General features: G+C 41.4%; 1 protein-coding gene across 6 annotated transcripts in view; it reads right to left on the bottom strand.

Annotated features, from left to right (window-relative positions):
- Positions 1 to 16,143, bottom strand: part of MTR (5-methyltetrahydrofolate-homocysteine methyltransferase) — a 126,114-nt gene that overhangs the window by 100,155 nt on the left and 9,816 nt on the right. For 3 of the 6 annotated variants that reach the window (XM_004021372.6, XM_042241150.2, XM_012105025.5), the window contains exons 2-3: positions 13,256 to 13,470; positions 2,479 to 2,568 (exon numbers count right to left, since the gene is read on the bottom strand). In XM_004021372.6, coding sequence (XP_004021421.2) covers positions 2,479 to 2,568; positions 13,256 to 13,470 — 305 coding nt within the window. The remainder of the gene's footprint in view (positions 1 to 2,478; positions 2,569 to 13,255; positions 13,471 to 16,143) is intronic. The other 3 variants (XM_012105022.5, XM_042241149.2, XM_012105023.5) reach the window with 1 other exon arrangement.

Here is a 16,143-nt window from a genome sequence, read left to right as displayed (position 1 = left end):
GGCCTACCAGCTGCCCCAGCAATGAAGGCAACAGGAAAGGCAAGTCTTTGGGAACTGTTTTTACATTCCTCCCCCAAACCATGAGCTAGCTGGCAATCTCTGGACATCTGGCACATCAGAATAAGCTGATGTCACAAAATATGCTGAGAATTAAAAACAAAAAAACAAAAAAAAACCAGTAATGGGAAAGTCACAGGCTTCGGAGAAAGGACACCTGGGCTCTAGACCAGCTCTGTCAATACCTGCCTAGGCAGTTCCCTTAGCAACGCCCTCAGGCCCTGGCTTCTTTCACCAAACAATGGTTGGAGACAGTGGGTCTGAACTTTTTGCAGATTATTAACCTCTAGAGAATCTGGAGAAGGGCCATGAACCCTCTCATGACTAAAAGGCAAGCACACACAAAGGTCCAAAGCAGTGTCCACAAGTTCTTCTGAAATACAGTCAAGCCCATTCATTCGTGTGCTATCTATTACTGCTCTCGCACTATAATGCTGGTGTTGAGCAGCTGCAACACAGACTGTATGTGCCAACAAAGCTTAAAATATTTACTGCCTGGCCTTTTACAGAAAAAGTTTGCCAATCCTGCCCCAAATAACACGGAAGTAATTATGACGCAATTTCGTTTTCCCTTGATAACCCCAAAGGCAAGTGATTTCACGAAGTCCCAACACTGAGGGAAATCAGCGTCAGGGCACTCAGGACTACGTGCCTGAACACAGAAGCGGGTCTGGGAAAAATTCTACCCAGAAATAGGAATCTCAGCCTCTACCACCTATTTCCATCAGGTTTACAAAAACTGAATATGGAAGCACTGTGTTGATTAAAAAGAAACCAAATCCTTTACCCCACACCCACTAAGATGCCTACTATGAAGTGAAGTGAAGTAGCTCAGTCGTGTCCGACTCTTTGCAACCCCGTGGACTGTAGCCCCAACGGGCTCCTCGTCCATGGGATTCTCCAGGCAAGAATACTGGAGTGGGGTGCCATTTCCTTCTCCAGGAGATCTTCCCAGCCCAGGGATCGAACCCAGGTCTCCCGCGTTGCAGGCAGACGCTTTAACCTCTGAGCCACGAGGGAAGCACAGGGAAGCCTACTATGAGGACAAAACAGAAACAAAACCAGGGCTTCCCTGGTGCTCAGTGGTAAAGAATCCGCCTGCCAATGCAGGAGACACGGGCTTGATCCTCTAAGCAGGAAGATCCCACATGCCTCAGGGCAACTAAGCCCGTGTACCACAACTATTAATTCTGTGCTCTAGAGCCCAGGAGCTGCGACTCCTGAAGCCCGCACTTCTCTTGTGGTCTGCAGCAGAAGTCACTGCAATGAGAAGCCTGAGCACCACAGCTAGAGAGCAGACCTCCCCCTCACTACAACTAGAAAAGCCTGCACAGCAATGAAGACTCAGCACAGCCAAAAATAAATAAATAAATAAATAAATAAAATCATTTAAAAAAAAAAAAACAGAAACAGGATAAATGCTGGCAAAGAGGGGGGAAAACTGGAACCCTTGTACGCTGTTGGTGGATATATAAAATGATGCAGGTAATGCAGAAAACAGGGTGGCAGTTTTGCAAAAAATTAAACAGAATTACTGCACAGCTCAGCAACGCTATCTGGGTATACATTAGAAAGAAATGTTAGCACACATGCAAAACAGGTTATCTGTATACCGCGCTCAGAGTAACATTGTCCACAACAGCCAAGAGGTAGAACCAACCTAAGTATCCAATAGTGGATGAAAGAATAAACAAAATATGGTATATCCATACAATGGGATACTATTCAACTTTGAAAAAGGAAAGATATTCCAACGCATGCTACAGCATGAGTGAACCTTAAGGGACATTAAGTGAAATAAGCCAGTCACAAAAGGACAAATACTGATAACCCACTTAGATGAGGCAGCTAGGGAGCTAAATTCACAAAGACAGAAAGCAGAATGGTGGTTTCTAGGGGCTAGGGGAAGGGAAAATTGGGAATGACTGTTTAATGGGTACGGAGTTTAATGTTTTGCAAGATGAAGTGTTGCGTGGATAGATGGTAGTAATGGTGGCACAACAATGTGAATGCACGTAATGCCACTGATCTGCACGCTTAAACGTGGTGAAAACAGTGAATTTTATGTTACATGTATTTTGCCACAATTTTTTAAAAAAAGGAAACCAGATCTGTCACTCAGTTTAAAAAGGCTTCACAAAACTGCACACATGGCCGATCATTATGCTTTTATTCAATTACTGCATAATAAGCATCATTTTTATTTGATTGTCACTTGTCCACAAAAGAAGCCAGCTGGAAAATGACTGGGCAGTTATGTTTACAAGAAGAAGAGATTCCAACCATTGCTCTGTCTGACCACAAACAATAGATAACTAGACACTGGCTTGACCCTGCAGGTTTGGCTGGCTTTCTCACTAGCAACTACCAACAGTAAACGCTCATAACTATCTTAGATACAAGGGAAAATGAAATCCTTACCAAGTGTTCCAGGCCATAGTCAGCTTGGGCAATAGCAGTGCTGCTGAAAGTATTTGTTTCAATGATATCTGCCCCAGCTAGGAGGTAATCCTGCAACAAGAGAAAGTCATATCAATGCTATGAGTTACAGAATCCCTGCCTCCTAATAGTAAACTTGCCTTTTCCTCACCATCTTCACCAAATACGTTTTGACTACTTACTAAGTGCCAGACACTGCAGTAGATACAGGACAGAGACACAAAAGGATATAGGGATTTCATAGAAAGGCGTGTGGTATAAATAAAACAGAACTTGAAGTCAGACAAAGTTCAAATGTGGTGTGAACTGAGTCGAGTTCCTTAAACTCTGAGCTTCAGTTTCATCATTTGAAAGTATTATAACCCTGCTTCACCGGTGACCAGATGATAGTACAGATCACACATCAAGCTTCTGGCACATGATGGCCCTCAACAAATATTCCGTCTGCTCCTCTGCCATGTCCCAGCTTCAGCACAGTTAGGATTCTGTTGAGAAGGCCCCTCTTGCTGCAATCTCGATTCTGACCACAGCTGCTTCAGCCCACAGCTCCTGGCTAAGCCAGATCAGAACCCTCACTAAACCCCGAGGACCTTGGCATCCTCCTGTTCTCCCTGTTTGAAATATTTCTTCCTTGTTTCACTCTGTCTCAATCTGATAAACACTCTGGTGAATTTTCCAACACTGAGCAAACTCCTGATTTTCCAACACTGAGTAAACTCAACCCCACGTAAGCCAGTTTGTAGAAACATCTGGCAATAAATTCCAAGATTTACATACTTTTAAGTCACAAACAGCCTAAATACTCATCAATAGGGAAATGGCTAAATAAACTATAATATGTCCATTTCATTACATGTTATGTGGCAGCTAAAAAACACCACGTGTGGGGAGTTCCCTGGTGGCCCAGTGGTTAAAACTCTGTTTTCACTGCAGGGGATATGGGTTTGATCCCTGGTTGGGGGACTAAGATCCTGCATGGAATAAACAGCCAAAAAATAGGTAAAACAACAACAACACTGTGTATAAATATCTACGAATATGGAAACATCTCCAAAAACACTATTCAGTAGAAAAACAAAATATGACACCATTAAATTTAAAATATACACACATACAAATAGTATTGAGTTTTCTAGTATACACATACATATACACTTATGCATAAATGCATAACAAATGATTTGGAAAGACATACACCACTAGTATAAGTGGTTATCTCTGGGGAAAAAAATAGAAATTTGGAGCAGTGGTTAAAAGGGAATTTATTCTTAACTATTTAAGAATATTTAAGAATATTTAGAATTATTAATTTTTTAATATTATTAATTATTAATATAAATTAATATAAATTATTAATATTTAGAAATATTAAGAATATTTAACTATTAATTATTCTTAACTGTTTTATCAGAACAAAATGAAATTTAGCTTTTCAAAAAAGGGAAAGAAAAACTGAAAACAACCTTAATGCCTAAAAATAAGGTTAAATTAAGCAAACAGTGATATATGTATAGAATAAAGTTATTAAAACCATGTCTTGGAATATTTAATACTAATGGTATTAAAAAATGCAAATTATAAAATAGTATGGAATAATAATCCCAATTTAATTTTAAAAACCCAAATACAGAAAACTCGTCTGAAATATAAATTAAAATATGTGAATGGCAAGTATGTCTTGGTACTGAATTTACAATCCATGGGGTCACAGAGCTGGACATGACTGAGTAACTGAGCATAAATACACGTACTGATATTACAGGTGGTTTTTATTTTCTTTTATGTTTTTCTATCAAGCTAGACATTTTATTTTTGTAACAATGAACACATACTATCTCTATAATTAGGCAGAGAGTATTTCTAAATTCCCAGTTATTTTCTCCAATTCTGCACAGGTTTAAAATTTTCCATAATATGAAGTTCATAAGGTGTTTTTTCTAGCTCTTTACCTTTTCTCTCCACCTTCTTTCCTGGAATAATATCCCACTCATGGGCTCGGGATATGACACCCCAAGATTCCAAGCCTATTCTCACCAATCAAAACACATGTGACTGCCATATTAAAAATGGGTACACAACAAGGACCTACTGCGTAGCACAGGGACCTTGGCTCAATCTCACGCGCAGCCAGGATGGGAGAGGAGTTTGAGGGAGAAAGGATACACACACATGTACGGCTGGGTCACTCTGCTGTGCACCTGAAACTATCACAGCACTGTCAGTCAGCTAGGCTCCAGCATAAGATGTAAAGTTTAAACAAAAAAACAGGGATGGATGTGGGCAAGCTCCTTAATTACTCTGCTCCTCAGTTTTCTTCTGTAAAAGCTGTCAAGATTAAAGGAGGCCATTAATGATAACACAACCAGAGGCTACCTACAGGTGTTTTAAATATCAGTTCCTGTAGGTCTCAGCCTAACAGCAGCAATGGGCTAGGAAATCCATGAGGCATTCATCTGGACCCTTACCCCCAGTGCTGAGCCAGGACGGAGCCAATGCCACGGCCTGACTGGCCCTAGCGGTTCTTATCACAATTGCAAGACTCAGCTCAGCAATTACTATCAGGGAACTTTTGAAAAAACAAAAAGGTCCTACTGTCCACAGGTCCTAAAGGGTGCAGGCACGCTCAGGCCACACAGTGAGGTTCAGTTCAGTTCAGTTGCTCAGTCGTGTCCAACTCTTTGCGACCCCATGAATCGCAGCACGCCAGGCCTCCCTGTCCATCACCAACTCCCAGAATTCACTCAGATTCACGTCCATCGAGTCAGTGATGCCATCCAGCCATCTCATCCTCTGTCGTCCCCTTCTCCTCCCACCCCCAATCCCTCCCAGCAGCAAAGTCTTTTCCAGTGAGTTAACTCTTCGCATGAGGTGGCCAAAGTATTGGAGTTTTAGCCTCAGCATCAGTCCTTCCAATGAACACCCAGGACTGATCTCCTTTAGGGTGGACTGGTTGGATCTCCTTGCAGTCCAAGGGACTCTCAAGAGTCTTCTCCAACACCGCAGTTCAAAAGCATCAATTCTTCAGTGCTCAGCCTTCTTCTCAGTCCAACTCTCACATCCATACATGACTACTGGAAAAACCATAGCCTTGACTAGATGGAACTTAGTCGGCAAACTAATGTCTCTGCTTTTGAATATGCTATCTAGGTTGGTCATAATTTTTCTTCCAAGGAGTAAGCGTCTTTTAATTTCATGGCTGCAGTCACCATCTGCAGTGATTTTGGAGCCCCCAAAAATAAAGTCTGACACTGTTTCCACTGTTTCCCCATCTATTTGCCGTGAAGTGATAGGACCAGATGCCATGATCTTAGTTTTCTGAATGTTGAGCTTTAAGCCAACTTCTTCACTCTCCTCTTTCACTTTCATCAAGAGGCTTTTTAGTTCTTCTTCACTTTCTGCCAAAAGGGTGGTGTCATCTGCATATCTGAGGTTATTGATATTTCTCCCAGCAAACTTGATTCCAGCTTGTGTTTCTTCCAGTCCAGTGTTTCTCATGATGTACTCTGCATATAAGTTAAATAAGCAGGGTGACAATATACAGCCTTGATGAACTCCTTTTCCTATTTGGAACCAGTCTGCTGTTCCATGTCCAGTTCTAACTGTTGCTTCCTGACCTGCATACAGATTTCTCAAGAGGCAGGTCAGGTGGTCTGCTATTCCCATCTCTTTCAGAAATTTCCACAGTTTATTGTGATCCACACAGTCAAAGGCTTTGGCATAGGCAAACCATTCAATATCACGATAATCCAAGTCTATGCCCCAACCAGTAATGCTGAAGAAGCTGAAGTTGAACCATTCTATGAAGATCTACAAGACCTTTTAGAACTAACACCCAAAAAAGATGTCCTTTTCATTATAGGGGACTGGAATGCAAAAGTAGGAAGGCAAGAAACACCTGGAGTAACAGGGAAATTTGGCCTTGGAATACCGAATGAAGCAGGGCAAAGACTAATAAGAGTTTTGCCAAGAAAATGCACTGGTCATAGCAAACACCCTCTTCCAACAACACAAGAAAAGACTACACATGGACATCACCAGATGGTCAACACCAAAATCAGATTGATTATATTCTTTGCAGCCAAAGATGGAGAAGCTCTATATAGTCAACAACACAAGACCAGGAGCTGACTGCAGCTCAGATCATGAACTCCTTATTACCAAATTCAGACTCAAACTGAAGTACGTAGGGAAAACCACTAGACCATGCAGATATGACCTAAATCAAATCCCTTATGGTTATACAGTGGAAGTAAGAAATAGATTTAAGGGACTAGATCTGATAGATGGAGTGCCTGATGAACTATGGAATGAGGTTTGTGACATTGTACAGGAGACAGGGATCAAGACCATCCCCATGGAAAAGAAATGCAAAAGAGCAAAACGGCTGTCTGGGGAGGCCTTACAAATAGCTGTGAAAAGAAGAGAAGCAAAAAGCAAAGGAGAAAAGAAAAGATATAAGCATCTGAATGCAGAGTTCCAAAGAATAGCAAGAAGAGATAAGAAAGCCTTCTTCAGGAATCAATGCAAAGAAACAGAGGAAAAGAACAGAATGGGAAAGACTAGAGATCTCTTCAAGAAAATTAGAGATACCAAGGGAATATTTCATGCAAAGATGGGCTCAATAAAGGACAGAAATGGTATGGACCTAACAGAAGCAGAAGATATTAAGAAGAGGTGACAAGAATACACAGAAGAACTGTACAAAAAAGATCTTCACGACCCGGAAAATCACGATGGTGTGATCACTCATCTAGAGCCAGACATCCTGGAATGTGAGGTCAAGTGGGCCTTAGAAAGCATCACTACGAACAAAGCTAGTGGAGGTGATGGAATTCCAGTTGAGCTATTTCAAATCCTGAAAGATGATGCTGTGAAAGTGCTGCACTCAATATGCCAGCACATTTGGAAAACTCAGCAGTGGCCACAGGACTGGAAAAGGTCAGTTTTCGTTCCAATCCCAAAGAAAGGCAATGCCAAAGAATGATCAAACTACCGCACAACTGCACTCATCTCACACACTAGCAAAGTAACACTCAAAGTTCTCCAAGCCAGGCTTCAGCAATACGTGAACCGTGAACTTCCTGATGTTCAAGCTGGTTTTAGGAAAGGCAGAGGAAGCAGAGATCAAATTGCCAACATCCACTGGATCATGGAAAAAGCAAGAGAGTTCCAGAAAAACATCTACTTCTGCTTTATTGACTATGCCAAAAACTTTGACTATGTGGATCATGCAGTGAGGTAGCTGGGGGTTGGAGGGAGATAACTGAGAGAACCACGGTTCTGCCTTCATTGGGATCAAGGTAGATGTTTAGAATATTGTGGGTTCACTCTTTACTGAAGAACTTAAAACCTAACAGTAGGAATTAGGGTTCAGGAAGGAAAAGGTAGGGTCACTCATTTAGGTTACCCAAGGCTTTCTCCAAGAGGAACTTCATGGTGGGAGAAGCCTGGTTGCTAGTCGGTTAGTCAGCAGCAGCCGTTTCATACAGCTGGCAGGGTGTTTATAGACAAGTATGCCTTTGAAATGAATGCCTCCCCAACCAGAAGCTGAAAGTCAGGCACCTACATTACAATCAGAACAGCTTAGTGTCAGAGACTTACACCTTGTATAGAGCCTGGACATTCTGTTAAAATTAAGGATCAAGGGATCAGCTCTATGGTCAGTAATACTACTAGAAATAACTAAGTGTGAAAAGACCTAGTCTTTTTTCCTTCCTCATCCATGAACACGACATAGTCTCTACATCCAGAGAGCTCCAGAAAATCAATATCCCACACAAATGGGACACCCAGATACACCTTACTGTATTTACTGCCGTTTGATTCATGTCCCTATCCCGGGAAACTTGCTGTTCTTTGTAGCTGCCTATCTAACAAAGAAGACAAAGATTCACCCCTCTTGAAAAACATTTACTGACTTACTTTGTGCAAGATACTGTTCTAAGCAGTTGGAATTCAGTAGTGAAAAATAGGCATAAATTAGTATCCTCAGGAAGCTAATGGTTGGGGAACGGTGGTGATTTCACCAACTGCATGATAAGAACTGATGTTTGTATCCATATTGGGCTTCCCGGGTGGCTCAGTGTAAAGAATTCTCCTGCAATGCAGGGGATGCAGGAGACACAGGTTCAATCCCTGGATCGGGGAGATCCCTGGAGATAGAAATGGCAACCCATTCCAGTATTCTGGCCTGGACAATTCCACGGAGCCTGGCAGGCTACAGTCCATGGGGTCGCAAAGAGTTGGACATGACTGAGCATGCATGCATAATAATTGTAACTGTATCAAGCAATTCATACCCATGATGGCATTCCCAATATACAATGTACTGGAATTTTATAATGCAATTTGACTACATATTAGAAGGCCTAGCAGAAAAACTTGTAGAATCAACCTATTCAAGAACCAATTTTAAATCTTCTAGTACTGACAATTTCTGTTAGAACAAAGGAAAGGTATTGCTAGTTTTTCTTCAAATGAAAACTATTCTGCATCTTATCTAGAACAAAGTCTTGACCAGCCAAGAGAAGGTTCCTTCCAGCCTCAATGAATCATTTAATCATTCATTTGTTTAAGTGATTTCCTTAAGAAGAGTTTGAAAGGCGCCAAAAACAAAAATAAACAAGTGGGACTACATCAAACTAAAAAGCATCTACACAGCAAAAGAAACAAGCAATAAAATGAAAAGGCAATCTACTGAATTGGAGAAAATATTTGCAAATCATGTATCTAATATGGATATCCAAAATAAAGAATTCATACAATTCAGTAACTAACAAAAAAAAAATACAAACAAACCAATTCAAAAAAAAAAAAAAAAAAATGGGCAGAATACAGGACTTCCCTAGCAGTCCAGTGGCTAAGACTCTACACTTCCACTGCATGGGGTACAGTTCAATCCCTGGTCAGGGAACTGAGATTCCATATGCAGCATGGCGTGGCCAAAAAGGGAAAATGAGCAGGAGACCAGGACAGAGATTTTTCCAAGGAAGACATACAGATGGCCAACAGGCTCATGAAAAGACAGTCAGCATCCTTACTGCAAATCAAAAGCACAATATCAGAGCTCACCTATCAGAATGGCTTTTACCAAAAAGACAAGAAATAACAAGTGTTGGTAAAGAGATACAGAAAAGGGAACTCTTGCAGGAATGTAAAGGGAATGTACAGTTTGCACAACCTCTATGGAAAATAGAACGATAACTCCTCAAAAAATTAAAAATAGAACTACTATATGACCCAGCAATTTTATTTCTAGGTATTATCCAAATAAAACCACTAACTCAAAAAGACAGAAGATACTTGGTTGATCCTGCCAGTAGCATGCTTGTTTTAAATATTAAGCCCTGCATGTCTAAGAACACACAGTCAGTACAGTGAAACTGAATGGCTCACAAAATCAGTTATGGTTCCTTTGGTTGCTTGCTTCTCTCAGAAAGCCCAGAGATAAGCCCATGCGCCTATAGGTACCTTATCTTTGACAAAGGAGGAAAGAATATATAATGGAGAAAAGATAGTCTCTTTAATAAGTGGTGCTGGGAAAACTGGACAGCTACGTGTAAAAGAACGAAATTAGAACACTTCCTAACCACACACAAAAATAAGCTCAAAATGGATTAAGGACTTAAATGTAAGACCAGAAACTATAAAACTCTTAGAAGAAAACACAGATAGAACACTCTTTGATACAAATCACAGCAAGATCCTCTATCACCCACCTTCTAGAGTAAAATAAGAACAAAGATAAACAAATTGGACTAATTAAACTTAAAAGCTTTTCTGCACAGCACAGGAAACCATAAACAAGATGAAAAGACAACCCTCAGAATGGGAGAAAATAATGGCAAATAAAGCAACTGACAAAGGATTAACCTCTAAAATATACAAGCAGCGCATGCAGCTCAATATCAGAAAAACAACCCAACCAAAACAATGAGCAGAAGACGTGAACAGACATTTCTCCAAAGAAGACATACAGATGGCTAATAAGCACATGAAAAAAATGCTCAACACCATTTACTATTAGAAAAATGTATCTGAATCAGTTCTAATGAGGTGGATGAAACTGGAGCCTATTATACAGAGTGAAGCAAGCCAGAAAGAAAAATACCAGTACAGTATACTAACACATATATATGGAATTTAGAAAGATGGTAATGATAACCCTGTATGCAAGACAGCAAAAGAGACACAGATGTATAGAACGGACTTTTGGACTCTGTGGGAGAGGGAGAGGGTGGGATGATTTGGGAGAATGGCATTGAAACATGTATACTATCATGTAAGAAATGAATCGCCAGTCTATGTTTGATACAGGATACAGGATGCTTGGGGCTGGTGCACGGGGATGATCCAGAGATGATATGGGGTGGGAGAGAGGAGGGGGGTTCAGGATTGGGAACTCATGTATACCTGTGGCTGATTCATGTCAATGTGTGGCAAAACCAATACAGTATTATAAAGCAAAATGAAGTAAAAATAAAAATTTAAAAAAGGAAAACCTGATAAAATTTTGAAAATTAGAGTTTATATAATAGGTTATGGAATGCCTACTAGTAGATTTCACTATTTGAATTTTTCAAGATTACATTAAAAGGAACAACAAAGAGATTAAAAAAAAAAGAAAGAAAAATGCAACCAAACCTACAATGAGGTATGACCTCACAACAGTCAGAATGGCCATTATCAAAAATCTACAAACAACAAATGCTGGAGAGGATGTGGAGAAAAGGGAATCTCTTGCACAGTTGGTGCGAATGTAAATTGATGCAGCCACTATGCAGATTCCTTAAAAAACTAGGAATAAAACTACCTATGACCCAGCAATCCCACTACTGGACATATACCCCGAGAAAACCACAGTTCTAGAAGACACACACATCCCAGTGCCCACTGCAGCACAATTAACAACAGCCAGGACATGGAGGTCGCCCAGAGGTCTAGCAACAGATGGATGGATAAAGAAGATGTGGTACACACACACAATGGAATATTATTCAGCCATAAAAAGGAATGAATGAGTCCGTTCTAGTGAGGCAGATGAACCTAGAGTCTGTCACACAGAGTGAAGTCAGTCAGAAAGAGAAAAACAAATATCGTATATTAATGCATACATATGGAATCTAAAACAGTGGTGCTGATAAATCTATTTGCTGGGCAGGAATGGAGATGGAGGCACAGAGGACAGACTTGTGGACCCGGCAGGAGGAGGGGGAGGATGAGCTGAAAGAGCAGCACTGAAACATACGCATTCCCACGTGCGGCACAGCCGGGGGGAATCTGCTGTCAGGCACAGGCAGCTCAGCCCAGTACTCCGTGACAGCTGAAGGGGTGGGAGGTCAGAGGGAGGCCGAAGGAGGAGGGGACGTGAGTACACCTACGGCTGACTCATGCTCACGCATGGCAGAAACCAACACAGCACTGTAAAGCAATTAACCTCCAGTTGGACAAAGTTTTTAAAAACAGATGTACCCATGTTCACTGTAGCATCACTTACAGTTGTCAACACATGGAGACAAACCAAGTGTCTACTGACAGGTGAATGAAAACAGGAAACGTCATATGTATATGTAATGGAATATAACTGAGCTATAAAAAGGAAGAAAGGTGGTTGCCAGAAGTTGGGGAGTGGACAGTGGGGGAAAGGGATGAGGGGCTCAAAAGATACAAGCTTCTAGTTACAAAGAAAGTCACGAGGATGTAATGCACAGCATGAAGACTATAGTTAATACCACTATAAGTTGCTAAGAAGGTAGATCTTAAAAATCTTCATCACAAGAAAAAAACTGTAACTATGTATGGTAACAGATATTACCTAGACTTCCCATGGTGACCATTTTGTAACATATACTAATATCTAATCATTACGTTGTACACCTGTAGCTAATGTTATTTGTCAGTTATACTGCAATTTTTAAAAGAAGTCTGAAATACCTATAACAATGCCCTACTCCAAAGAGAAAATTTTCTCATTAAAGTCACTTTGTCCTTCAAATTGAATCCAGACCAAGAAAACAGATTAATTCAACTTATTATTTCTTTTAGCCATAGTTCTACAAAATTCCTATGATAACCTATAAAACAATTTAGTTTTATGTTTATTTTTAAAAGTCTAGCAATAGCCAGTTACCTGCTTCTGATCTCTTTATGTTGGCTAGCTAGACAGAAAAATGAGATGAAAGAACATGGGATTTCAAGTCAGCGATCCTCTGTATTGCCAGTTATTTAACCTCTGAGATGCTCAGTTTTCAAATCTACAAAATGAGAATAACAATTACCTTTCAGTTTCACATCACCGGGGCTGCTGTAGTGAATTAGGTGCCCCAAAGGAAATCAGGCCTGAAAATTCATTGGACAGACTAATGCTGAAGCTCCAATACTTTGGCCACCTGATGCGAAGAAATGACTCACTGGAAAAGACCCTGATGCTGGGGAAGACTGAAGGCAGGAGGAGAAGGGGACAACAGAGGATGAGATGGTTGGATGGCATCACCGACTCTATGGACATGAGTCTAAGCAAGCTCCAGGAGTTGGTGATAGACAGGGAAGCCTGGCATGCTGCCGTCCATGGGGTCGCCAAGATGACTGAGCGGCCAAACTGAACTGAAACCTGCTTTCTGAATAAGCCACCTCTTTCTGAATAAATCACCCCTTTCTCTGTCTCCCCCAGAGCACTCAGCACAGTGGTCTGCCCTCAGGACACCAAAGGACTTGCAGAATGATAGATAAAAATATAAGAACTCAATCAAGGAAGCTTTACCTTATGGATTTGGTAAATGACATTGGGCTGAGTTATACTTAAAATGTCATTGTTGCCTTTCAGGGGCCTGGCATGATCTTTAAATTCTTGTCCTCGGAAGTCTTCTTCACTCAGCTTGTGCCGCTGGATCATGGTCCCCATACCTCCATCAAGCACCATAATCCTCTCCCGCAGGATAGCTTCAATCTCATCTTGCAGGGTCTTCTCCATCCCTGCTTTAAAGAAAGTGAAAATGTTAGTTTCCAAAATGAAAGGAGAAAAATAGGTGTGGAGAGGGATTGCAGACTAAATTACAATAATTCACAACAGGGAGTAAATGGGGCTCATAGATATATTCTCACAATTCTGAAGACTTTGAAAAACGCTGCCCCAAAATGTTTTCATTAAGTTACAACAATGCTTAATGAAACAAGAGGTTGCACACAGCACAGAATCACTGGTATAGCACTACACCAAGGTGAACGTAGGCTGTAGGTATTCCTGTTTCAAAGATGAGCACAACAGACAGCAAAGAGCCAACTGCTACAAGCCCAGCCAGCTGCTGGAGGTCTGTAGGACTCCCTCCCCGTTGGTTCTGTGCATGTGCCCAGAATAAGACATAAGAAGATTTGGTTTCACAGCTGAAAGCCATCAATAATTCCGAACTGCCATTTAGACTGTTAAGTCTGACAGTCTCTTCCACTACCACCAGAACTCATGACAGGCTACTCGGCCTTGAAAAGCCCTAATGCCTACTCCTTCCAACCCTATTTTTTGGTCTCCAAGAACTACTGGAAAGCCACAAAACCATGCTGATTGGAATCATCCAAATTCCTAACTTGGAGCCTCTTCTTTGGTTCACCTTTTCTCAGCTCCCTCAACAACACGTCCCATACCTGCTGTCCCAGATCTGCTTGCCTTTAGCACAAAATCCTTCTCATCCTTTTAACTCAGAGATGATTTCATCTAATCCTGTACAAAAGAGTCTTCTTTGGGGAGCTCCTCAAATTCACCCCCCACACACACACCACAAAATCCTCTTGCAGCTTGGGTCCCTCTGCATCTAAAGAAGAGCATGTGCTCACTTCCACCCACACCTCCCACTCTCCCTCCCGTTTACCCCTTCCCACCTCCAGCAATTCTACCTCAACCTACCTTCAGGCTGTGGCTTCTTCCTCCACCACGCTACTGAAATCACCCCTAAAGTCACCCATGACCTTCTAAGTATCAAAAACAATGGCCTCCAATCTAAGACTCAGATTCCAAGCTGTCCACTTGTTATAGCCTGCCCCTCAATCTGCTATCCAAAACCAAACTTGCCACATTCCCTGTCTGATTTCTCTATTTTTATGAACGCATCACCCTTTGCAGAAGACTGACCTGACAATCTCAGCGTTATGGGACTCCTCATTCTCCTTGATAATCAACATCTACTCAGATCTCAAGCCCTGTAGCTCTGGCATCCAAAATGCCATCCACATTGGGCCCACCTTCCATCCCCAGTGCCAACCCTTTCCTCAAGACATTACTACACATCCAGCCATCACAGGTCCTCTCTGAGCTTCAGTCTGCATCCATGAAAACTAAGAAAGACAATGCCTACTCACCCCAACTTCACGGAATTGTCTTATGGGTTAAAGGAGATCAGATACAAAGATGCTTTGTTAAAAAAAAAAAAAAATCAAGTGTTATACAAAGTGTCATCTCAACCACCAGGGTGACTATACCTGGTCACCCTATGTTCCAATCCATCCTACGCACCAGATTCATCTTCCCAAAAAGCATGTTTAAACCAGTTGCTTCCAATGCTTCAACAATGCTTCCAATGCTTCCAACCTTCAACAATTCCCTCCTGACTACCAAAGTTACTACAAGTTATTCAAAACAAAGCACAATGACACCCACCTCTCTAGTCAATATGTGCTTCTGTGCTTCCTGAGAGGGGAGCAAAGCTGGAGTAAAATGCACCTGGCTCTAAGCTCTTTGAGCCTCTTGGAGGAAGACTGGGATTAGGCCAGCTCATCTGTATCCCTAGCAACACCAAGGACAGTATCCAGCACTTAAGTGTTCAGTAAGTATTTCCTAAACCAAGACAGCAAAACAGTGAGGAAAGATGACAAGAGGTCATTTAAACCCCAAACCAGTAACATATGAATATTTGTAAACTGGTAGTGTTGCAAATTTAAAACCCAGACCTTACCGTCCAGAGTCTTAGGTATTCTATAAAGAAACAGGAGATGGATGGTGGCTACAGAGCTATTTTGACTGAATTACTCCTTAATAGGCTTCAGAAAGGTTGTTCTAGCAACCTGTAAAGTCAATTTGTTGGTATCTGGTTTCTTTCCCAAAGGGCACTATGTTTATTTCAGGGTTTACTATTCCTTTCCAAAACTGGCAATTTTTTTTTTTTCTGAGCTAATAGAGGTAAGAAAACTGAAAAAGGAACAAAGTTAAGATTCAAAAATCTGAGCAGTAGTACCTCAAGCACCAAAGGAAAACAATCACTTCCTGAAAGTGTGAAGAAAAGGCAGGGCTTAATGAGACATGCATTACAGAAAGACTGGTAGGCAACCGGGCAGTGGTCTGGTCATCTCCAATTAGTGTCAACAAAGGCAATTCAGGGGTGGCATTAATTTAGACACCCCATGATGCGGCTGTCCTTCAGCTAAGAAGCACGCAGAATTTGATATGATTAAGTAAGCTGCAGTCCATGGGGTCACTACGAGTCGGACACAACTGAGCGACTTCACTTTCACTTTTCACTTTCATGCCTTGGAGAAGGAAATGGCACCCCACTCCAGTACTCTTGCCTGGAAAAATCCCATGGACGGAGGAGCCTGGTAGGCTGCAGTCCATGGGGTCGCTAAGAGTCAGACACGACTGAGTGACTTCACTTTCACTTTTCACTT

Source organism: Ovis aries, chromosome 25 (genome assembly GCF_016772045.2).
Source record: "Ovis aries strain OAR_USU_Benz2616 breed Rambouillet chromosome 25, ARS-UI_Ramb_v3.0, whole genome shotgun sequence".
In the NCBI taxonomy this organism is placed as follows: Eukaryota; Metazoa; Chordata; class Mammalia; order Artiodactyla; family Bovidae; genus Ovis; species Ovis aries.
This window is presented reverse-complemented; position numbering and strand designations above follow the sequence as displayed.